The 23,370-nt window shown below is 54.4% G+C and overlaps 1 protein-coding gene across 5 annotated transcripts in view; it reads right to left on the bottom strand.

Moving 5' to 3' along the window:
* SYNGAP1 (synaptic Ras GTPase activating protein 1) overlaps nucleotides 1-23,370 on the bottom strand; it is a 31,965-nt gene that overhangs the window by 2,078 nt on the left and 6,517 nt on the right. The window contains exons 4-19 of one of the 5 annotated variants that reach the window (XR_004245778.2): nucleotides 17,628-17,719; nucleotides 17,056-17,177; nucleotides 14,555-14,708; nucleotides 14,244-14,342; nucleotides 11,559-12,182; nucleotides 11,287-11,431; nucleotides 10,931-11,075; nucleotides 8,878-9,114; nucleotides 8,510-8,711; nucleotides 8,125-8,303; nucleotides 7,390-7,431; nucleotides 5,924-6,995; nucleotides 5,262-5,435; nucleotides 3,080-3,291; nucleotides 1,940-2,030; nucleotides 1,004-1,083 (exon numbers count right to left, since the gene is read on the bottom strand). Coding sequence is in view for 4 of the 5 variants with exons in the window: in XM_032141468.2 (XP_031997359.1) it covers nucleotides 1,940-2,030; nucleotides 3,080-3,291; nucleotides 5,262-5,435; nucleotides 5,924-6,995; nucleotides 7,390-7,431; nucleotides 8,125-8,303; nucleotides 8,510-8,711; nucleotides 8,878-9,114; nucleotides 10,931-11,075; nucleotides 11,287-11,431; nucleotides 11,559-12,182; nucleotides 14,244-14,342; nucleotides 14,555-14,708; nucleotides 17,056-17,177; nucleotides 17,628-17,719 (3,590 nt within the window). In the remaining variant the exon portion in view is untranslated. Of the gene's footprint in view, nucleotides 1-1,002; nucleotides 1,084-1,939; nucleotides 2,044-3,079; nucleotides 3,292-5,261; nucleotides 5,436-5,923; nucleotides 6,996-7,389; nucleotides 7,432-8,124; nucleotides 8,304-8,509; nucleotides 8,712-8,877; nucleotides 9,115-10,930; nucleotides 11,076-11,286; nucleotides 11,432-11,558; nucleotides 12,183-14,243; nucleotides 14,343-14,554; nucleotides 14,709-17,055; nucleotides 17,178-17,627; nucleotides 17,720-23,370 lie in introns of those variants that run through there. The other 4 variants (XM_032141475.2, XM_032141468.2, XM_032141473.2 and 1 more) reach the window with 4 other exon arrangements.

Genomic DNA, 23,370 nt, shown 5'->3' with positions numbered 1-23,370 from the left:
TGCCCACTGCAGCTCAATCCCAAAGAAAATCGCATCTCAGAAATGATGGTTATAGCTGACAGGTTCTCATTTACTGGCTTTTTAGGTAGGGTTATGTGTCCGGCAAGGCCACTCAATGGCAGGAGAGGGGGAGTGAGTGGCATCAGCAACCTGGGGATGTGAGCTCTGAGAGTACATTCTTTACCATGCTGTTCCTGGCACCTCTCCCTGGGAATCAACATGCCTACTGAGCCCACGATCTGATCTAGGAGGATGTCTCTCCCCATTTCTAAACTCCCAGGCCACATGATCAAGTCCATGTCCTAACATCTACCTGAGGTTCCTTTCTTGCTCCTTCTTGTTCCACCCACCCTGCCTAATGTCAGGACATCTCAATAGCATTTTTTTCCAGGGTATCTCAAGTCTCCCTGAGTTAACTACCCACTCCTAATTCCCACCCAATGGGGGCTAATATGAGCTCCAGATGCCTTCTGCCTCACAGATATAAGGAGGAGGAAGAGAGAGAATCAGGTGAGGAGTGGAAAGGGGGGTAGAGAACCAAGGCTAGGGAAGGAAGAGGGAAACCCAACCTACCTGCTGCAGTCAGCACAGCCCCTATAGCCAAGATCCTCCAACCCATCATCGCCTCCACCCCATTAACAAACCCACCCCCAGCCCCTAAGGACGCTCTGGTGAAATGGGGGGTGACAGACATACACTGGAGAGGTAGAGGAAGAGGAGGGCTTAGAGTCAGGAGGAGGCTGGGAGGGGGTGGGTTTTGCAGGGAAGTGGGTGTGCCCTGTGAATGTGCTGGGCCCATCTAGCCCAACTCTTGGTGTTGCTAAGGTATTGTTGGACAGTTCTGGGAAGCAGCAGCAAATGCTTTCTTTGGGTGGTGTCTTGGGAGATGGATCTGTGCAGGTGTCGGAGGGCTGGAGTCTGTGGAGGTTCTCTGGGTGTGGAGGGCAGCACTGAGAGGGGAGAGGCTCCGGAGGTGTTGGAGGGAGTGGGCTTCACGACCAACCTGCAGTGGTCCGGAGTCACCTCCCCCTGTGTCCTCCGCCCGTGGCCAAAGCGGAACCAGGAGAATTACCTGATGAGGAGCTGCAGTGGGAGAGAGTGGGGTCATGGGGTCAGGAGCCTTGGTGAGGGGATGGCAGGTGGGGGGAGCCTAGCAGTCAGAGCAAAGAGGAGTATGGGTAGGAAAATGAGCAGAATTTTGGGAAAGCAAGGGGTAAGGGTGCAGAAGGGAGGTCCTAGAAGCTGGCTTGTGAGAAGAGAGGCTGGGCAGCAGGCAGCTGGGAAGGTGTGAGGGCCAGAGTGGGAGGGAGGCCAAAGGGAGGCTGGACTTAAATACTGAGGGCAAAGGGAGGTTACAGGATGGAAGGCCTTCAAGATCTGAAGAGTCAAGAAGAGGAAACTATGCAGGAGCTGCCAAGGAGACAGGAAAATTGGGGAGCCAAGAGAACAGAGGCGATGGGTCCCCACGTTTTCAGGGTACCGGCCAGGGCCTGGAGAAACTACAGATCATACTGCCCTGTGCTCTATTCCAGAAAATGGCAGCTTCTAACCCTCTGGCCCAAGAGTGCACAGGAAGCTGAACAATGTGGCTTGAATAGGAGTGAGCAAAGAAGGGGCAGGAGTTCTTGGAACTAGGTGGGGTCTAGGGGCAGAAAGACCAAGGTTCTGGTAGAGAAGGTCCTGAGATGCAGACAGGAGTGAGAAGACTGGACGGGAAGGCACAGGAGTTGGGCTGACGCTGCCAGGAGTGACAGAGGCACAGACAATGGGATGAAGATGGGGTCACTAGGGGGCTGCCAGGAGCAGCCAGTGGACAAAACAGCAGACTATGAGAGACAGATGGTGATGGGGCTGGGTGGCTGGTGTAGTGAGTGCACGAAAGACAGTGGGATGGATGGGGATGGGACACGGAGAAGATAAATGACATTGTAATTTCCACCTGAGCGTCGAGCAGCCTCTTCTTGGGTTCTGGCAGCGGCTCAGCCATGGCGGGGTGGTCCCGGCGCAGCTCCTCCTCCACCAGCATCAGCCTGAAGGGACGGGCTTCAGTGGGGTTAGTGGCGGGCACAGGCTCAGAGCCTGCCCATGGAACCCCACAGCTCTCTGGAAAAGCCTCAGGCATCCTTATCCCTTTGAATCAGAGTCCCTCCATTGCCGTGATGCAAGACTTCCTGTTACTCAGGATCATGCTCTCCACCTTCCTCCCAGGAACCCTTACACCTCCCTGCTAAGGCAGCTTTCTGTGCCTCAAAGACTTCTACCATCCAGACACCTCCAGGCCTCCATCATCCCAATCAGGACAGTAGTGCCCCTTCCCCAAACCTTCCATGGCTGAGGACCTGGCTTCTGCATCCCCCATGTCACCTCACTGTGAAGATCTTCAAGGTGATTTATCACAAAGGATATCAATTAGAGCAATGGTTTTCAAAAAATATTTCAAGAAGCCCTTTTCTTCTAATTAAATCTTACACAAAATACATTTAGAATGGATCAAAATGGAGGTGGCTCTGGTTGGAGTGGGGCCCAGGGTCCCCCCTGCCCCGACCCCACCACTCTGAAGATAATTGACCTCTTTGCTGAGGATACCCTCTTTGGAGCCCAGGGCTTGCTGGAGCAGCTGAAAACATACACAGGCTAAAAGACCCTTTCTAACAGAACACCTTTCCAAGGCTAGAGAGGGAGGGTCCGCCCAGGAAGGGCAGGGGCTACTCTGGCTAGGGACCTGCTTAGGTTTGGGTGAACATCACAGGTTGAGAATAACTAGTGGGGAGTCCTGGCCTAGGGTAAATGCAAATGCAAATGCAGTGATGGTTGGACAGGTACATTTTCCAAGGGCTTCCGAAGCTACTCTATCAGAAGAGAGGTCAGGGTTTGGTAAAGGTATATTTAATACACTAAGCAGGTTGGGGTTTCTCTCCATCTGGTGATGAGTGAGTGGGTGGCTTCCTGGGGAGAAGAGTGGTGGGCTCTCCTGGTGGGCTCCTGAGTTTGGGGATGGGAGTCAGAGGAGTAGCTCGCCCACTTGCTCTCTTCAGCCTCAGGCTCTCCCTCACAACCCCCTCCCCAGGCCGCCCCTCACCTGCCAATGATGCTCTTGATCTGTGAATCCTTCTCTGCCTGCTGCTGCCTTAGCCTCTTCTCACTCTGCTCCAGTCGGGCCTGATACTGCATCAGGATTTTGCTGGTCTGTTCTTCCTGGGACAGCAGCCTCCGCTCATACTCTTCCAGCTTCCGGTTGGACATGTGCAGCCGCTCTTTCAGTGAGTGAATCTCCTCCTCGTACTCCTTCACCTGCCCGCCGGGCACACGACCCCGCACTGTGAGGGGCGCCCCACCCCAAGCCCACCACCCAGCCTCCATCCCTGTCTGCCAAGCACAGCCACTGCATGTTGAGGGACATCCAGCTGCCTTCCCCAACCCCTTCCCTGCCTGTGGATCACATCCACACACCTGCTTTTGAGAAGACCCTGCCATGGTGCTGAGGTTCCCTCAAAATGGAGCAAGGTCACAGACACCCACACCCTGAGGTCTATGTATGGCCCCTCATGAAGACCCACATAGAAACCTAGACTCACAAGCACACCTTGAGTAACTGTGCTCAGAAATTAAAAATAGGGTGACTCTTCAGCCCTAAGCCAGGCCCCAGAACACATGCTGGAGACATAGGAAGAAAAGGCAATTGATGGGGGAAAGGCAGATGCTGTCCTCCATGTGACCCTCTCCTTGGCTCTGTCAAGGAGCCAAGGATAGGAGGTCTACAAGTGAATTCTAGGCTGAGAATCTAGGAATTCTAGAGCTGGAAGAGCTCAGAAGTGTCATTTTATCTGCTGTATTGGCTCTAGAGTCTACAGCTGTGCTGTCTAATATGGTAGCCACCAGCCCACATGTAGCTATTTAAAATTTAGGCCAGGCACAGTGGCTCAACCCCTGTAATCCCAGCACTTTGGGAGGCTGAGGCAGGTAGATCACTTGAGCTCACAAGTTCTAGACCAGCCTGGGCAACATGGCAAAACCCCGTCTCGACAAAAAAAAAAAAAAGAAAAAAAAAAAGAAAAAAAAAACTAGCTAGGCATGGTAGCACGACCCTGTAGTCCTAGCTACTCATGGGGCTGAGGTAGGAGGATGCCTTGAGCCCAGGAGGCGGAGGTTGCCTCGAGCCACGTTTGCACCACTGCACTCCAGCCTGGGTGACAGAGCAAGACCCTGTCTCAAAAAAATTACAAAATTAAAATTAAAATTAAATAGAGCTAAAAATTCAGTTCCTGAATCACAACTAGCCACATGTGAACGGTACAGATTACAGAACATTTCATCACTGCAGAAAGTTATATTGGATAGTGCTAGTCTACAGCCTTTCTCAACAAGGTTTCCTCATCTGAAGCACAGAACAGAAAAAAAAAAAAATGACACAAAAGACTTTCCTCATTCTCTGAAGAGGATACATACATATATCACCAACCCTTCTACATGCAGAGGAGAGATGTGAATTAACTTCCTACGGTGGCTGCCTTGGGGCTAATATTAGGGTTTAATTCTCATTAAATTTGCTGGTCAAGCCCATCTGAGTCAGTCCCAACATTTCCTATGCTCAAAGACCACTTCCCTGTGTTAGGGTCATATGTTCTTTATATATGACCTAATCCTGCAGCCACCCTCTTCCTCTGGCCCTAGGAGCAACAGCTTCCTCAAGTAACTTTCTGCTAAGTTATCTGTGTGTGCCCCAGAGCTCTTGGTGCCCTTGCCCTCAGCCTCCACCAAGTGAGGGTCTGGATGGCCTTTTCACACATGACCGATACATACTACTTTACCACATGCATCCCCTGACTACTGACTGTCACTTATGCCCATGGGACAGTGACTGGGTAGGCCAGACATCACTTGTAATATAGCTGCAACCCCCTCCATCCCCACCCAATTTATTAGCTCCTACTGCCAGTAAAGTAACATTCCCTTTCCTAAGCAGTCACAGGAGCCAGGGCTTATGTTCCTCCTCGGGAAGAACATGGAGGTAAGCCTAAAATAGATGATCCCCAGATAGTCTACGATATATATAACCTACAAAATAGAGTTGACAGTGACTTTTAACAACTGTGTGTATCTGGTCTCCCCAGATGGACTGAAGGCTTCTCAAGAGGTGATCAGGTTTTTGCCTTTTCTTTCCACCATAACTGACCCTGGAGGTTTCCTTTGGAAGTGACTAGAGATCTCCCCTGTGGGTAAAAGGAAACACTGGGGCTTGGAGCTGGTAGAGTCCATCGTACCCTATCCAGCCGGCTCTCATCCATCGATTTTGAGTACTCCTTGAGCTTGTACTCTTCCCGCTCGATGTGGGCACTCTCGATGTCAGCCGACAGGTGAGGCATGTTGGAGACCCAGGCCACTGTCCGCTCAGAGGCTGGCATTGTGGGGTTCAATGTGGATGGTGTCTGAGAATGCTGGGACAAGGCACGGTGAGGGTGAACAGAGAAAGGAAAGGTGGGAAAAAGCAGGGTACATTTAGAGGGCAACAGCACAGCCAAAGGAGATGACAGTCCCAGTCCTATTGCCCTGCTGTAGCCTTTATCACCTCTGAATGCCAGAGATGTGAGTTGAATGCCAGAGAATTTCTCCTGTCACTGTTCTGATTCAGGATCTGATTTTCATGCCTCCAAGCCCCCAACTGGCCCTATTCCAGTCACCCCCATTCTACTTATGGACTAATCCCCTCTGGAATGAGAATGCTAAGAGGGTTCAGTGCCATATCCTTAGGGCCTGGCATAGCACATGGCACATAGCAGGCCCTCTATACACATTTGTTTAATGGCCAAAAGGAGGCAAGAAGATTCTAACTTCAGGCCACAGACTCTGTTTCAACCCCACCCCCCTCGTCTCCTTCTTCCCTCCCTGTTGTGACCCAGCCCGCCTTCCTCCTGCCTTCACCTACCTGCTTGGTGATGGAGGGCTTCAGCCCCCCACCCCCTCCGCCACCGCTGCCCCCGCTGCCCCCAATGCTGCCCTCCTTGCTGAGGCTCTGTTGCCGTGGACGGGCGGGGCCATAACTTGGCTCTGGGGACTGCAATAGATTCCCGCTGGATGGCCGGGGTTTCTGGGCTGCGCTGACTGTCAACTGCTGAGACTTGCCCCTCTGCAATGGAGGCGGTTGGCCCCCGCCACCCCCACCGCTGCCCCCACCGCTCCCACCTCCAGGCCCTGAGGGGGCTGGCCTCTGGGGACCAATGGTGATCTGGGGAGGGGACAGCATGTGCTGCAGGTTGTCCTGGAGTGAAAGCTGCCGACGGGTGAAGTCAGTGCCAGAGGGTCCAAACTCATCACTGTAGCTGTGGCTATGAAGGATGGAGGCAGCAGGGGGCTTGGGGACCCCGGAAGAGAGGTCCTCACTCTTGCTATAGCCATGGAATGGGGCAAAGGTGTCCCCAGGGGGCTCTCCACCTCGGTGGTGGTGATGGTGGTGGTGGTGGTGATGGGAGGAAGGTGGGCCATGGCCACCGCCCCCTCCATGACCGCCTGGGGGACCTGGCCCATCAGCAGCCATGTGGAAGAGAGGGTTTTGGAAGGAGAGGGGGATTCGCAGTTGCTGGGCAGGGACACCGTCTGTGGTGACACCCATCTGGCTGAGGCGCATGCCAGCCGCCGTGATGGATGAGCCACTCCCCTGGGAGAGGCGTCCGGCAGGCGCAGGCCGTAGCCCCAAGGCTGCTGTCAGCGAGGCCTGGCTTGAGTGCAGCAGGTCCCCTACGGCCGCCAGGTTCGAAACACTGCTGCTGTTGAGGCGGCCACCAGGCCCATCGCCCTGTAAGTCCAGCATGGACACACTCTTGTTGACACTCAGCATCTTCTGCTCTGGCTCTGTGATGTCCGAGCTGCTCGTGCAGTATGCTGGTGAGGAACGGGCCAGGGGTGGACGGCTTACATAGAACAGGTCTTTACCCCCACCAGGCGGTGGTGGGGGTGGCTTTTCCTTGGTTGGGGAGGGGAGGCGAGCCATGTCCATAGAGCTGTCAGAAGGGAAGGGGGCACACAAGCAGAAGGTAAGGTCGGGGCTCCTAGCAATTGAGCCTTGCTGTGGTCTGGCACAGGCCTTGGGGTGAAAAGTGGGACCCAGAGGGAAGGGCTGAGAGCTAGCGGTGGCAGCCCTGAAGAGGGCAGGCAGGGAGGATGGGAGGGGACAGGTGAGTAAAGGGAAAGGACAGGGCCCCTCCGGGAAGGGGGTGAGGCCTAGAGGAGGGGAGATGGGGGCAGCAAGAGAAGGGATGGGGGCAGGGCTGGGCAGATATGGAGGAGATGAGGTCCATGGAGGAGGAGAGGAGAGGAGTAGGGCGAAGGCCAGTGGAGCGGGACTGGGAACAGACAGGAGAGGAGAGGAGGGTGGGGGAGGGGAGAGCCCCTCACCTGTTGAGGCCTCGAGCCATGAAGGACTGAAGGTCGATGGAGCTGGAGAGAGATGGAAAGAGGGGCAAGCACAGAGAGAGAAGGAGAGAGATGTGGACAAATGAAAGGAGAGGCGGGAATGGTGGGATGGGTATGGTGTCATGGAGGAAGACATGGGCAGAGGAACAAGCAGGGCCATCATCAAAATAATGAGCAGCAAATGAAGCACGGGCATCACCCATCGGAATGGAGGCTGGGACTCTGGAGCAGGCTGCAGGCCCTGCTAGGCTTCTGCTGTCACTGCTCTAAGTGCTGGATCATGGGGAGGTCCGTGGGGTTCTGGTCGGGGGCTGGGGGAAGTGCTTATTCACTAGCTATTACTGAGATGTTTGAACATTTTGACACATGGCTGACATGATGTGCTGGCTGAACCTCAGCCTGGGGACAAGCATGGGCAGGCAGAGGGACAGCAAATCAGAGCTTGCAGGAGGGATGCTCTAGGCTTACAACTAAGCCATGAGTTGGTGGAGCCTCAGCCCTATTCCTAGAGCTCCACATCTCTCACTCCCTCAGGCTGTAAAGGGCTCTCAGCCTACCACTGACTGTACCTGTCTCCTTATCGTCTTCCCTGAGAACTTGGTGCTTTTTCCTCCCTTCTTTCAAGCCCTAGAGAGGTGCGTGTGGGGCCCAGTGAGGAGTATCTAGAACAGGAGAAGGGCTCTTAGGGCACAGGCCTGGCTGTCCCAAGGTGCTCACCTGTTGAGGTCCCGCATCATGTAGCCCTGCATCTCAGCCGATGGCCCCCGCAGTACCACAGGCTGAGGCCGGGGCCGCTCACTCTGGCGGCTTGGCTGCCTTTGGATGTTGGGGTTCCTCAGAGCTGTGCTGATGTCGTTGAGGAGCCGGGGCAGTGGACCCAGCTTCAGGAGGGCTTCCTGGAAGGGTAAGGTTGTTACCTGGGGGCTCAGTGCCCAGTTCTAAGAGGGCCTCTGAGGGTGCAGGTGGAGGGGGTCTGAGTTGGGATAGTAGTAGTGACACCTCGAGGAACAAGGGGAGAAAAAAAATCTTCAAAGGGTAGTTTCTCAGGCTCCAGGAACCTCTGGAGCCATCTGGGGATAGGGCAAAGAGGGGATCTGCTGACCTTGCTGAGCTGGGGCAGCACCTCCCAGAGCAGGGCATGCAGTGTGGAGAGCTCTCGGCCCAAGTCGATGTAACCCTCAAAGCTACTGCTGTTGGTTAGCGTGTCCAGGTTGGAGATCTCATACAAGAACTGCTGCATAGAACCCCATTCCAGCTCCAGAAACTCATTCATGAAGCCCAGAAAGTCCTCCTTTGAGGTAAACCTAGCCAAGAATCCAGAAGATAAAGGTCACAGACACACACGCACACACACACACACAAGGTATCATAGCCTCCCCATCTCAGGATCTCTGGGGACTCAGGAGACCCTTCGTGCCCACCCCCAGCCCTGCCACTCCCTGCCCTGCCCACTCCTGAAGCTTCCCTCACTTGGAAAAGTTGGCCAGGTTCTGGATGACCTTGGCAATGAGGGTGAGGGTTCGTGAGGTCTGCTCATCTGGGTACTCCTGCATAAGCCCAAAGAGACTGGGCGACATAATCGCTGGGCAGAGGAAGCGCAGGAAGAGTGAGGCGCTGATAAGCCTGTCTGCGATGTCCTCCCGGCCTCGCTCTGCGCAGCGCAGCCGCCACGAAGCAAACACCTCCTTCAGCTCCCTCGGGAACACACTGGGGGGAAGGGGCAGGGAGACAGAGAGAGAGAGAGAGAAAGAGAGAGACCGGGACTGAGCCCCAGAGACCCTCAGCTTCCAGGGAACATGCTGAGGGGGGTGGTAGGAGGTGAGGGTGTGGAAACAGGGGTGAGAGAGACAGGGAAGAAGGGACTGCAGGAGCAAGATGGGAGGCTGCTTGAAGAAGGGGGCCATGGCAGAGGGAACAGACAGATTAGGGAGAGAGAAATGGAGGGGAGGAGAAGGTGAGGGGAGAGACACGTGGGAGAGAGATGGAGGGGTGTGGGAGAGAGACAAGGAGAGGAGGAGAAGAAAAACAGACACCAGGGAGAGACAGAGATGGGAGAGAGATGGAGGGTCACTTGAGGTACAGGGAGCTCGGACCCCCCAACTCTTCTGGATTCCAGGGAAATGGGGATGGAGGTGCCCCAGGCATGATCCCCAGTCCCTGGAATGGCTCAGAGCTCACTCCCCGCACCTCCCAGTTCCACTTCAATGTCCCACTGACACCTTAAACTCGGCTGGTGTAAAGCAGAGCTCACCATCGCCCCCACACCTCCAACTGGCTCCTCCTCCTGACTTTCCTGGTTGTCAATGAGGCCACCGGTCTCCCAACCACCAGCCTCATGGCCTCTTGAGTCATCCGTGACTCCCCACAGACATGCTCCCTCCTTTCCAATAAGCTGACAATTCCTACTGATCCTTTCCTGAGAGGGTCCTTCCAGTAGCTCCTTCCTAACTTCTGTCACTGTTCTGATTCAAGATCTGACTTTCATGCCTCCAAGCCCCCAGCTGGCTCTACTCCAGTCATCCCCCAACATACACCCCTCTACTCTACTACATACACTCTACCTATGGATTAATTTTTTTTTTTTTTTTTTGAGATGGAGTTTCACCCGTGTTGCCCAGGCTGGAGTGCAATGGCGTGATCTCGGCTCACTGCAACCTCTGTGTCCCAGGTTCAAGTGATTCTCCTGCCTTAGCCTCCCGAGTAGCTGGGATTACAGGCATGTGCCACCACATCCGGCTAATTTTGCATTTTTAGTAGAGACAGGGTTTCTCCATGTTGGTCAACCTGGTCTCAAACTCCTGACCTCAGGTGGTCTGCCCGCCTTGGCCTCCCAAAGTGCTGGGATTACAGGCGTGAGCCACCATGCCCAGCCTATGGATTAATCTGCTAAATCACAATGTTTCTGACACCTTTAATGGCATCCCAAGGCCTACTAATGACCTCAGACTCCTTGAGGCCTTCCAGTTTCTAAAGCTAATCTTCCTGCCCAGACATCTCTCCCACCACTCCCCATTATGAGGCACATGCTCCACTAAACCGGATGTAACTGCCACTAACCTACTTTAATGTCCCCTGAAAACTCCCGGGCCTTTTCACCATCACACATGTGCCTTTCTCACAGCCTTCTTTTGAAATGGCTTTCTTGCCAACTATGTCCATATATCAGAACCTAAACCAGTCTTCAAAGCCTACCCAAGGGGGCACCTCTTCCCTGCTTATCTCAAAGCTCTGCCTTCTCTCTGACCTTATATCACACACAGGTTGGGGGGACCCTTACTCAGCACTTACACACCATTATGGCTCTGTGGCTTTTTTTTTTCTTCTAATTTGTCCCCACTCATTCTGGTGGAGGCCCTCTGAGGGCAGGGACCAGGCCTCTTTCACCTGTTTGCTCTATAGCGCCTAGAACAATGCTTTGCCCATAAATGGTGCTCAGTCCTCTTTGAGGATGGACAGATAGATGAACAGATGAACACATAATTCCCCCGACCCTGGCCCCCCAGCCCAGCGTTCCCAGTCTCACCAGTGGGAGTTGACCACCTTGCACAGGGCCAACTCACAGCACATTCGCAGGTTGGCCTGGTGCTCTGCCAAACTGGACGCTGTGCACTTGATAGGGTCTACCTCGCAGTTTTCCTCAGACTCATACAGAGCACGGATGAACTCTCCTGGGGGGTGGGGGCACAAGAGGGTGTGGTCACACTTTCCAAGGGCAGGGAAGGGGGTGGCCAGGGTTGGGGAAATTTCAGAATCAGGTGTTGGAGGCTGGAGTCCTAGGACTCTGGGTTAGGAAGTATCAAGCTGTGGAAGGGTGGACTTGGGGTCTGGGGTGGACATCTGGCAGGTTTGGGAAGAAGAGGGCCTGAGTGTGGGCCATACCAATAGCATCCTTGAGGTATTTCTGACCAATCAGTCTCATATACTCTTCTATGGCTTTAGTGGCGAGCGTGTTCTCGCGGAATATGAGGTGCTCCCGTTCCATGAACCGGTCTACCTCAGACATGGCCATGTCTGAAAGGAAGTCCTGAGGCCCAGGAAAATCCAAGTGTCAGCCTCTGCACAACCCAATCTTGTGAATTTGCCCTGTCCTCACTAAACCCCAAGCAAGTGCCCATTCCCAAGTCACCTTTCCCTGAGGGCACAACACTCACCTTAGCCTTGCCCGTACTCTGCAGGATGTGAACTAGTGCACTGGCAACCTCCTCCTTGCCTTTGACATTCAGGGCGGGCTCCAAGACTGCACACAGCATCCGATAATGGTTGGTGACATACTCTGCAAACTCTTTATATAGCTCCATGGGCAAGATGCTCATTGTCTGGTAACGTGCTTTCAGCCGCACAGCCGGGCAACCTCCTTTGCCCTTGCCCCCTGAGCCACCCCCCGAGCCCCCTCCCCCTCCCGAGCCCATGCCCCCAGATCCCCCACTGCCTGTTGGCAGGGTTACAGGGTACCACTGCTCTGTGAAGTGGCGCCCAGCCAGGGTGGCCACTGGCACAGTCACCAGGCCGACATAGCCTGCCTTGTCCTTCTTGCGCTTTTTGTCTGAGTCACGGTACAGATGCAGCCGCAGGGCACGGACAGCCGGCAGGTTGTTAAACTCGAAGTGCTCGCCCCAGAAGACAGTGTCCCCTGAGGCAGAGCGGGGCTTGGAGGTGGTGCGTGCATACAGCATGTCATCCAGGCAGAGCTCACAGTAGTACCGCTTCTTGGGGGGCAGCTCCCGGGCCTCTATGATCCACAGCTTTAGCACATTGTCTACCCGGCGGCTGTTGTCCTGGCATGGTGGGGTGGGCACGATGTTAAAGGGGGAAGGGACAGAGAGACACCAAAAGAGGAGAGACAGTAAGAAAGTGGGATACAGACAGCAATCATAAGGTGAGATGGTGTACTGGGTTGAATAGTATCCCACCAAAACTCATGTCTACCCTGAACCTGTGAATGTGATCTTATTCGGAAACAGGATCCCTGCAAATGTAATCAAACTAAGAAGAGGCCAGACATGGTATCTCATTCCTGTAATCCCAGCACTTTGGGAGGCCGAGGTGGGTGGATCGCCTGAGGTCAGGAGTTACAGCCAGCCTGGCCAACATAGTGAAACCCCATCTCTAATAAAAATACAAAAAAATTAGCTGGGCATAGTGGCACGCGCCTGTAATCCCAGCTGCTCGGGAGGCTGAGGCAGGAGAATTACTTGAACCTGGAAGGCGGAGGTTGCAGTGAGCTGAGCTCATGCCATTGCACTCCAGCCTGGGAAACGAGCGAAATTCCGTCTCAAAAAAAAAAAAAAAAAAAAAGGCCATACTGAATTAGAGTGGACCCTTAATCTACCTTATAAAAACTGGTGTCTTTATATGGAGAGGGAGATTTGGAGACAGAGATACAGGATACAGAGACACACAGAAGGAAGCCAGCTACATGAAGATGGAGGCAGAAATTAGACGGATGCAGTTACAAGCCCAGGAATGCCAAGGACTGCTGGCAACCTCCAGAAGCTAGGAAGAGGCAAGGAAGGATTCCCTGCTACAGCATCAAAGGGAGCATGGCCCTGCTGATACCTTGCTTTTGGACTTCCAGCCTCCTGAACTGTGAGAGAATAAATTTCTGTTGTTTTATGTGACCCAGTTTGTAGCAGTTTGTTATAGCAGCCCCAGGAAACTACTCTAGAAGCGTAGACATACACTAGACAACACAAACAACACAAACAGTATTGGAAAGATTTTTAAAGCTGGAATAACAAGCCAAAAATATTAATGTAGAATTTGAAGGGAACTGGAAAGTCCTGCAGAGACTATCAGAAATTGTGAAAAAAGAATTGCATATAGAATGGGTAAAGCTTGGCCAGGTGTGGTGGTTCATGCCTGTAATCCTAGCACTTTGGGAGGCTGAGGCAGGCAGACAACCTGAGGTCAGGAGTTTGAGACTAGCCTGGCCAACATGGTGAAACCTAGTCTCTACTAAAAATACAAAAATTAGTCGGGTGTGGTGGTGCATGCCTGTAATCCCAGCTACTGGGAAGGCTGAGGCACAGGAATTGCTTAAACCCAGGAGGCGGAGGTTGCAGTGAGCCGAGATCATGCCACTGCACTCCAGCCTGGGTGACAGAGTAAGACTCTGTCTCAAAAAAAAAAAGAATGAGTAAGGGCCTGGGGGGATACAATTGAGCACAAGCTAATGGTAAGGCTCAGGTGATATTGCAGTGTGTTGAAAAGGAACATGGTGTTTGTACTCTGCATAGGTCAGATCATGTCAGCATCTTGGGTTGAGTTCTTTAAGGACATCAAGACACACGAGTTTCCCCCAGAGGAGGGTGACTAGGACTGTAAGCTTGCTAGAAACTGGGATACAGAGAATAGCTGACAGAACTGGAAGCATGAAGTTTTGGGAAGAACACAGACTCATAGAATTTATGTGCCAAAGGGACCTTAGAGATCATTTAATCCAACCCACTGCCACCAGTACCCTCTGTCTTAGAGAGGAAACCAAGGTACAGAAACTTGGCTAAGTGTATTTTATGTGTCCTGCGGGGTGTTAGTGAAGCATTCCTGCCTGCAGGGAAGCTAGACTAAAGAATTTCCAGAGACCCATCAACTCTGTACATCTACGACTTCTATGGCAGGGAAAGAGATCATAAGGCAGGGTAGCAGTACAGAAAGAGAAAAGAAATGGGGGACTCAGAATAATGGGGGTCTCCCCCTGCTTGTCCAGGTACCCTGTACCTCAATCCTCTCCTTCCCCAAGCCTCTCCTCCTTTAACTCACTTTCCTCCCTAGGCCCCCAGCTTCCTGTGTTGGCACGTTTGCCCTGCACAGGTTGTGTCCCCTTTATTCCCCAATACCTTGTTGGGCTTTACTGCCCGCTGCAGATTCTCAATCCATTTGTCTCTTTCGGCCGCAGACCGACAGGCAAAGCATTTTGTTCCTGATGAAGTTGTTACCTAGAAAGGAGTGTGGAGTTGAGGGAAAGGGCTACAGAGGGGAGGAGACTCTGCTACCTTCTCTTCCTCCCTGGCCTATCCTCCTTTCCTCCAGTCCCAGAAGTTTCTGTTACCTTGACATCCCCACCTGTGCCACTTTCTCTAGACCTCTCTGCCCCCCGCCTGCCATCACCCCTGTCCTTTGGCCCTCCCCAGCCCACTAGACCCAGTACCTCAAAACAGAACTCCTGGCCCAGGATGGAGCTGTGCACTGGCTTGATAATGGAATCTTCATCCAAGTTGAGCTCCAATGCCTCAGCTGCACTGCTAGGACTCAGCAAGGACTCATGAGAGTGCGACTCCTTAAAGCTTTGCATCAGCCGGGCCCTGGCAGGCAGGAGGTTCAGGAGAGGAAGGGATCAGGGCTCCCCACTCTTTTTTTTTTTTTTTTTGAGACAGAGTCTCGTTCTGGCGCCCAGGCTGGAGTACAGTGGTGTGATCTCAGCTCACTGAAACTTCTGCCTCCTGGGCTCAAGCGTCTCTCCTGCCTCAGCACACCCAGCTAATTTTATTTTCTTTTTTTTTTTTTTTTTTTTTTTTGTATTTTTAGTTGAGACGGGGTTTCACCCTGTTGGTCAGGCTGGTCTCAAAGTCCTGACCTCAAGTGATTCAGCCTCCCAAAGTGCTGGGATTACAGGCATGAGCCACCGCACCCGGCCCCCCCACTCTTCTTAAAACACATAGGTACCCTGCATCATCAGTCTGTTCCAGGATGGAGACTTGGAGAGAAGGCCCCCTGAACACCCTTCCCAAACAGACACAGAAAGAAACCCTGCCTATCAGGAAGGACGTGAGGGATGTGATAAAAATCAGAATCCTTTAAGGAACTCCCCTGCTCCAGCTGGGCCTGGTGGCTCACGCCTGTAATCCCAACGCTTTCAAAGGCCGAGGTGGGAGGGTCACTTGAGCCCAGGAGTTCAAGACCAGTCTGGGCAACACAGTGAGACCCTATTTCTATTTTTTTTAAAAAAAGGAAAAAAAACTCCCACCATCTCACACCTAAGGGATTGCGAGGACTGGGGACACCTAGTAATATCTCAACACAGAAATGGACCATAGCAGAAAAGAAAAAAAAAAAAAAGGAGAGAACAAACTGGGCCTGGGGCACTTCTAGGTAGTAACTCCAGGTAACCCCAGAAACCAGAGCCTCAGTATAAAGGAAAAAGTGGAAGTAAAGAAGTGAAGGCACAGAGAAGAGATATGTCTAGCCTGGGCCTGGCACAAGGCTAGTGCCTGATAAACATTTAATGATTCAATGAATGAATGAACACAGCATAAGAGGACAAGTTTTAGCAGAAGCAGGGGAAAGAGTGAGGGAAAAGCATAAGAAATAGGAGAAAGCTGTGGGCAGAAAAGAGCTGAAAGAGGATAAAAGACAGAATACAGGGACTAGGGAAGAAGAGGAGGTAGGGCAAGAAGGAGAAAGGGGGAGACAAAGGTATGTGCAGCAAGACAGAGGACAGGAGAAGAGGAGGAGGGCCAACTGGAGAGATGGCCGGGGAGAAACGAGGTGAGGGCTAAGAGGGGATGGAGTGCCAAAAAATCACTGCAGGGGGGAAGAAGATAAAGGGGGCTGGGGGCATGGAATAATGAGGGGTAGGATAGCAATACAAAAGTGGTATGGAGATGGGCAGGGGATGAAGAGTAGAGAGCAGTGGGAAAGCGGGAGGGGAGCTCGGGTGTGGGAGCCTCCAAGAAGTTATTTATAGCAGCCCCGTCATCGCAGGCTCTGGCTGCCGTCAGCGCGACGCTCCCCCGGCCCCCGGCCCCCCACCCCGCCCCCGCGGCCAGGAATACCATGCCCTCACCCCCTGCCGGCCCCAAATCCAGCTCTGGCAACATAGGAGGGGGGCAGGGAAAGGTGTGACTCACTTTATCCCAACCTCCCTACCTGCCCAATCCTGGGGGTGGCCAGACATGGGGGAAAGGGAGGGCATGGTTCTCCCTGGGGAGTGACTGGGTGAGGGGGAAACCCAGAGAGGAACCCCAAATGGCAGGCAACAAAGGCAAACAATGGAGGTCTCCTTCAGCCTGGCCTCAGGGACAGTGCCTTCTGGACTTCTCTGCGGGCTGCTTCTTCATGCCTCAGTCCATGGATTGCTCCCCATTCTGTCACCCTGCACACCTGTCCCAGCCTCCCCTTCTCTGCCATGCCGTATACTGTCTCTTCCCTCACTGATGAGGTCCTTGAGCCCTAGCCATCATCCATTCATTCAGCCACCCCCAGCCCCACTCCAACCTGCTGCCCCTGTATTTCCTGACCTTCCCTGACACCCTTCCACCTAGAGCCTATTGCTCACTCACCTACCAACCCCTTCCCTGCATTCCTTAAACATTCCTCCAGGGTCACTCTCCTCCTGTACAGCTCCTTTGATCCTGGGCTAGAGCCCATCCTTCTTGGCCTGAGGAGTCCCTGAGGAGTCCCTCCTTGGCTTCACCTTCATTCCCTTTCCAGCCTGTCTGTCTGTCTTCTCTCTGCCACCCTACACCTCTCCTGCTGCTCACAGATCCCTATTCTAGTTCTTTTCTGTTCTGTCCCCTGCCCCGTGACATCCCCCAACCAACTTGAGTTGAATCCTCCAACCTTTGCACACAGATAACCCCCTCCCTCTGCATCTCACACAAGAGACCCTACATTACATCGATCTCATCCCACATGCTCCAGCCCGTGTACCGGTCATGGTCAGCACTTCGGAAGCGAGGCAGGATCTGGCGAAAGCTGCTGGTCCGGTCAAGTTTGGGTTGTGACTTCGTTCGTTTGATGGAGCTTTTTAGCCGTCGGCTCAGGAAGCCTTGCTGGGGGGGAAATGGGGATGGGGTGGGTTGGGGCAGGGTCAGTTCTACCTGCTCATCCCTCAGCTGGTAGAGAGCCCCTGGATGAAAGTGGGATGGGGAAAAGGGAAGTCTCCAGAAGCGAGAAAAGGGGGATAGGAACCCTAATGCCAGTTTGTCTTCCTTGCTCCCATGGGTACAGTGCAAGCACACAGACACACACACACACACACACACACACACACACACACACACACAGCTTGGAGAAGGTGGGAGGGCTGGTCTCAGTAGCAGGGGGGCAGAGCCAAGAAGGGGGAAACCAAAGAGGTGGGGAGACACACACAGACACACACTCTTTTTCTCACTCTCACTCCCTCTCTCCCCATCCTGCCCTCTTTCTCAGACTCCTAGGGCCCCAGTTGGGGCTGGAGGGGAGGGGGCCCAGCTGAGCCACATCTGGTAGGCACCACTCACCGAGGGCCGGAAGGGCGCAGCAGGGGCGCCCTCCATGCTGTACTGCTTCCCCCCTGGGACACTCTTCCTCCTCGAGCGACCCAAGTGGTATTCTGGAGGGGAGGAAATGGCCAGAAGGGAAGTTGGGGAGGGGGCCAGGAGGGAAGCTGTTAACCCAGGTTCCCACCCCTGACCCCAGTGCATACCCCCACCTCCCTCTGCCCCTCAGCTCCGGCCTCACCTACCCCCCGGAAAGCAGCAGGAAGAGCAGCGACGGCGGAGAGGCTGGCAGCGGGAAGGAGGGGGCAAGGAACCTGAGCAGGAGCCCCCTGAGGGGGATGGGGTGGGAGGCCTTAGGCCCATGACTGGGGCTGGCAGTCAGCAGGGGAGCATGGCTGAGAGGGTCAGTAAAACCCCAGTAATGAAGGACACCAAAGATCCAGGGAGGCTAGGTCCCTGGTGCCCACCCACCCCAGAAGGGGCTAGCTGGGGGGAAAGATGGGTTAAAGGTCATTGCCCGTAAGCAGGCTTTCCTCTTCCCCCTGCTGGGCACATCTTCCACCTGCCCCCCACCTCCTGGAACCCCTGTCTGTCTGGAGGGCCAGGGCTGCCTCCCATGACCCCCTCCCTGGACTGGAGGGGGAGGTCTTGGAAGAGACCTGTGAGGAGTAGCAGGGGGAGAAGCTGGGGACAGAAAATCCAAGGAAGGGGCAGGTAGGGGGAGGGGAGAAGGAGCCGGTTCCACGTGCACTGCAGTGGCAGGGGCTCAGAAGGGCGGCGGGCGGGGGGAGGGGAAAAGCAAAGAATGCAGGGGAGTGGGCAGGGAGCAGGAAGGATGGGCAGTGGGGGTTCTGGGGACTCCCAAGTAAGGATAGGGAGAGGAGGAGGAGGGGAGGTGAATGCGGATGCAGCTCAGTCTGCCAAGAGCCTAGAGGGATGGCAAGCTCTGAAAAAGGAAGCTGAGGCTCGGCTGCAAGGGAATTTAGAGGGGCCGAGGGGCTGGAAGAGAATGTAAGTGGGGGGATGCCAAGCTCCGGCTCCAGCTCCAGAATGGCTGCCCAGGCCTGGGCTCCCCCCTCAGCCCCACAGTCACCACTGCAGCCAATGGGGGGGCAGGTGCTGCATCAGGGGCGGGGCCACCATCTCCACGGCAACAAGAAGCTACAGGCTGGAAGGAGGGGGGTGGACCGGAAGAGCTGCCTGTTAACCCTCTAGGTTCCAGAACAGAACAAGGGAGGACCACAATTATATTTTCACTGTCTACTTCCAGAATTGCAAATTGCCTGCAAACTGCCCTAGAATCAGTCCCCAGCTTCCCTTTACCTGTAAAACCCAGGTGTTAGGAGGTTTGCATACAAAAATGTGGACCCCATGACACGAGAACCCTATCACTCCCTCAGGAACAGGTGTATAGTACAGAAACATACACTGAGCTGTGGAGGTACGTGTATATGAGAACCACAATACAAAAAAATAACTGGGGATCTATGTGCTTTTGAGACATACAGACAACTGTGAGCACGGGCATAGCACGGATCCACATTCTGAGACCCTGAGGCCCACACACCCCACAGGATACATGCTTTGACATATGTGAGCACTGCAGCAAGGGAGTACATACTTGAACCCAGTTACCCACATGAGAGCTGCTGGTGTGGACTTCGTGGCCCAAGTCTCTTGGGCAATCATGTGGGCAGCACACTACAGAAATGGACCTATAACCCTAAGACACACATGTCCCCATACAGGGGAATTCCAGTTTAACCCCTGAAATACATGCTTGAGTACACCATGATCCTGACCACAGAAAGGTATCTCCATATCTCAGAAGCACAAACATCCTTTCATTCACGTGAAAAGTACAACCACATCCACTCTGTCTCAGGACAACCCTCTTTCCTCCCCCAGCCCTTCTCTCACTCTAACACAGGCATCCGAGATTGCCACCAGAGTAAAGAAAAACCAGGAGCAAATGTGTTAATTATCCTTCTGGTACACACTAAGCAATGCATCCAATGGTTCAGGATATCTCTTCCCTAGTAACATTTTTCTGCATTTCTTAGGTATGGCTGCCTCACTCTCATTTCAGGGAACCGAGCTCAGCCATTATTTTCATGTGCAAGCTCATCTAATAAAGGCATAAAGTCTAACTTTAAATGCATTAAAACTCTGCTTTGGAACTAAAGCATTAACAGAAGAACAAATTTGCTAATTGGCTTGCTTGGTTCTTGGAAGTAATATAACCTTACACATATTACCAAGAACTAAGATCCATGAACTTACTCATAAGTCACAGGTACACAGAGGCCACATACACACATGCTTATTAAAGACTTTTGTTGTCGCAGGAAAAGAACAGCAGAAACACAGAGGAAAGGGGGGCAGAGTGACAGAAACACAGAACATCCTGTTATTATTGCTGCATGCAGTGACATGTACAGAGAAAACAACACACACCCGTGTACACACACACACAGCAAACCTGAAAAGCATAAACTGTGATCCTGGGTCTCCATGTCCCATGCCTACACGATGTATACACGCATGCACACACGTAACAGCCACCTACACAAACCCGTAACACAGGCATTGTGCACACACCCACACATGTACACACCCTGTGTACACACACAATGGCACTCACACACACACACAGCAAGGGCTTGGACTCCTGCTCCTCCAACATCTCTAATCTTGCCATCACCCACAGACTCTCCTCCTGCCCTCCAAATCCCTAACCTTCCCTTTGGCCTTTCTTCGTCTCCACACTCAGCTGGCAGCTCTCAAGGGGAGCCAGGGGAGGGAGGTTGCCAGAGAAGGGCGAAGAACAGGGTTGGACACAGAGCAGAGAAATGAGAGACAGAGCTCTGTGCTGGGGATATGAACCTCTAATGACAGTCCCTGCCATGACAGGCCTCACTGTGAGCCAGCCCGTATGCCTGAGTGGCCTTCCCTGATCCAAAACCAAGCCTGATCCTACAAGGCCCACAAGAATCCAGTGCCTTCTCCCATCTTCTTCCCTTTCTTCTTCCAGAGATCACTTTACCAGAAGGCCTGACTCTCTCCTCCCCACTGCCTCCCCAGCTCCCAGACCCCTTCTTCTCCCACCATCTCTATCCAGTTCCCCATCTTAAGCTCTTATCCCCTGTTCTCTCTTCTAAGTCTGGCTCGGCTTTCTCCCACATTCCCATTCTCCAGCTATTCTTTCTCCCTGGCCTGCTTTCTGCTCTTCTTCAGGCCTCTCTCATTCCTTCTCTCCTATCCACTCCCCACTTTTCCTTTTTACCCCATTTCTTCCCTTTTTGAGCTTTTCTGTCCCCACTTACTGACCAAGCAGGGCTTACACCTGCCCAGCCCAAAGGTGTTTCATACACAGTAGAATTCCAAGGAACACATTCACACACTTACTCCCCCCAGCCACACCACCCACATCCAGACACGCCCTGGACACCCATGCTGGGATTGACACAGATACTCAGGCCAGTGCTGGAACACACATGCAAAGACACACACCTGCCACCAGGGACACAGAACATCCTGCTCATAGGGCCACACATTCCCACACACAGAAGGCTGACAGGAGGTGAGCCCTAGCCAGGGATATGCATGCTCAGGGTCAGAGGTGACATGGACCAGCAAGGCCGCGGACTGCCCCACAAGCCCGTTGCTGGCCAAACAGCCCCCTAGGCAGGAAACAGGCAGAGGCAAGATAAGACAGGACACACTTGCACAAGGCTGGCTGCACATGTGTGCACGAGGAACAGGGCCCCCGTGTGCACATGGCACCGACACACAGGAGACACGAGCATGGGCACGAACACACACGCGGACACACGGGCTGCCCCATCCACCAAGGGCTCCAAGATCCCACACACACCGACCGCCCCCGCGTGCTCAAGACCCTGTCCGCACGAGGCCGGTCCCCGACCCTCCCGTCCTCCGCTGTCCCCCTCCGGTTACCATAACTCCCCCCACTCGGAAGATGCAGCGAGAACATGCGGAGGGAGCAGCTGCCGCCGCCGCCGCCGCCGCCACCGCGGCTTCCCCACCCCCCTCCCCGCGCCCACGCACACGCGCGCCCCCGCCCCACGCGCGCCGCGCCCCCCCCTCCACGCGCGCTCCTAGTCCGCCCGGCCCCGCCCTTACCTCGCACCGCCCCCCCGGGGGGGTCAGGGGTGTCCCCGGTGGGAGAGGGGCCCCGCCCCTGCGCGGGGGAAGGGCGGGGTGCGGAGGGAGAGGGGGCGGTACGGCCCGGCTCGCGCCGCCCGGCGCGGTGGGGGCGGCGGCGGGGCCCGGGACGGCCGGGACGGCCGCACGGTGACGGCCGCGGGAACGGCTCCCTCCGCCGCCGCTCCCGCCGCTGCCGCCGTTGCCCGGGCCCCGCCGCCGTTGCTAGGCGACCGCTGCTGCCGTGGCCGCCTCTGTCACGAGCCCCGTCGCCCGGAGACAGCGCGAGAGAGACGGGGGAGGGGGGCAAGGGGACCCCCAAAACAAACCAGGCCACCCACCATCCCCTCCTGAGCAGGACGCCCCCCCCCCCCCACACACACAACACCACGGAGAGAACGAGGGTTCGCGGCTCCACCCAGCAGAGGAGGAGCCCAGGATTCCAATGCCCCTCAAAGGTCCGGCGACCTCTCCCGGGCTGGAGAGTCCACAGCCTCAGCAAACACCTTTGCATAGCCAAGTCCCCAAGGTCCCAACGACCCCTATGTCCACTGCACATCCTCCATGCCCTTTACACATTCCATGTCTGCCTGAAGACCCTAAACGTTCACCCCCTATCAACTTTCACTAAGCCCTCCCCCCAAATACATACGCCCCTGGAACCCCTCCCAGCCCCTACTGAACCACAATACAGCAACCTCCACATGCCACCTCAACTCCAAACACACATGGTGTCCCCACCCAAAACACACGGGAGACCCCCGCCAGAGACCCCTAGACCCTGAGGACTCAGGATAAGGAGAAAGATGGGGAATAAGTGGGCAGATCTGCCAACCACGGGACACATGATAAACATGCTCTGTGAGCATGTGACCATTCTGGCCTGGAAACGCAGGTATACACACATGCACACAAACACACACATCTTCCCCAGACATGAACATGACATACACACATATACATATACACACAGATGCGACAGACATCACACACATTCTCTGTATACACTCCACCACCACCTGACTTTGCCTCACAGAGATGTGCTACCCACACACCCCGATGGTATGGGATTTCCATGACAATGACACATCGCTGACCACCCACCCGCCCACCCACCCAAGGTCCCCAAACCGGCCCACAAGGCTAGTAGGGCCTGGACCTATCAGAAGGCTGGAAGGAGCCAAAGGATGGGGACAGGTCACTGGCTCTCTAAGGGAGAGAAACTGGTAGCTTGAATTCCTGAGGGGAGGGGGAGCTGGTGGGAAAAAGGGGTCACCTGGGGGTTGGAGGAATGGGGAACCTGGATCGCTGGGTCCGGGAAGGGAAATGCAGTGGAAGGGGGCAGTGACGAGGGGGTTTCCGGGGGCTGAGGGCGTCTCTCTGCACCTTGGCTGCAGATCTCTGTTCTCTGCCTTCATCTCCCCTCACTGTTCCCATGGAAACCTTTTAAGCGAACTTCTCAGGAAGACAAAAATCTTTTTTTAAATGACTAAAGAGGGGGTTGGGGGGGCAGAAAGGGGGAGGGAGGGGAAGAGACAGATGGAGAGAGGGAGAGAGTTGGAGAGACAGACCGCGCAGATAGCTCTACAGACAGAAA

The sequence above is a fragment of the Hylobates moloch genome, unplaced genomic scaffold (genome assembly GCF_009828535.3).
Source record: "Hylobates moloch isolate HMO894 unplaced genomic scaffold, HMol_V3 SCAFFOLD_20, whole genome shotgun sequence".
NCBI lineage: Eukaryota > Metazoa > Chordata > Mammalia > Primates > Hylobatidae > Hylobates > Hylobates moloch.
Note: the sequence above shows the minus strand (reverse complement) of the source record. Positions and strands in the feature narration are given on the sequence as shown.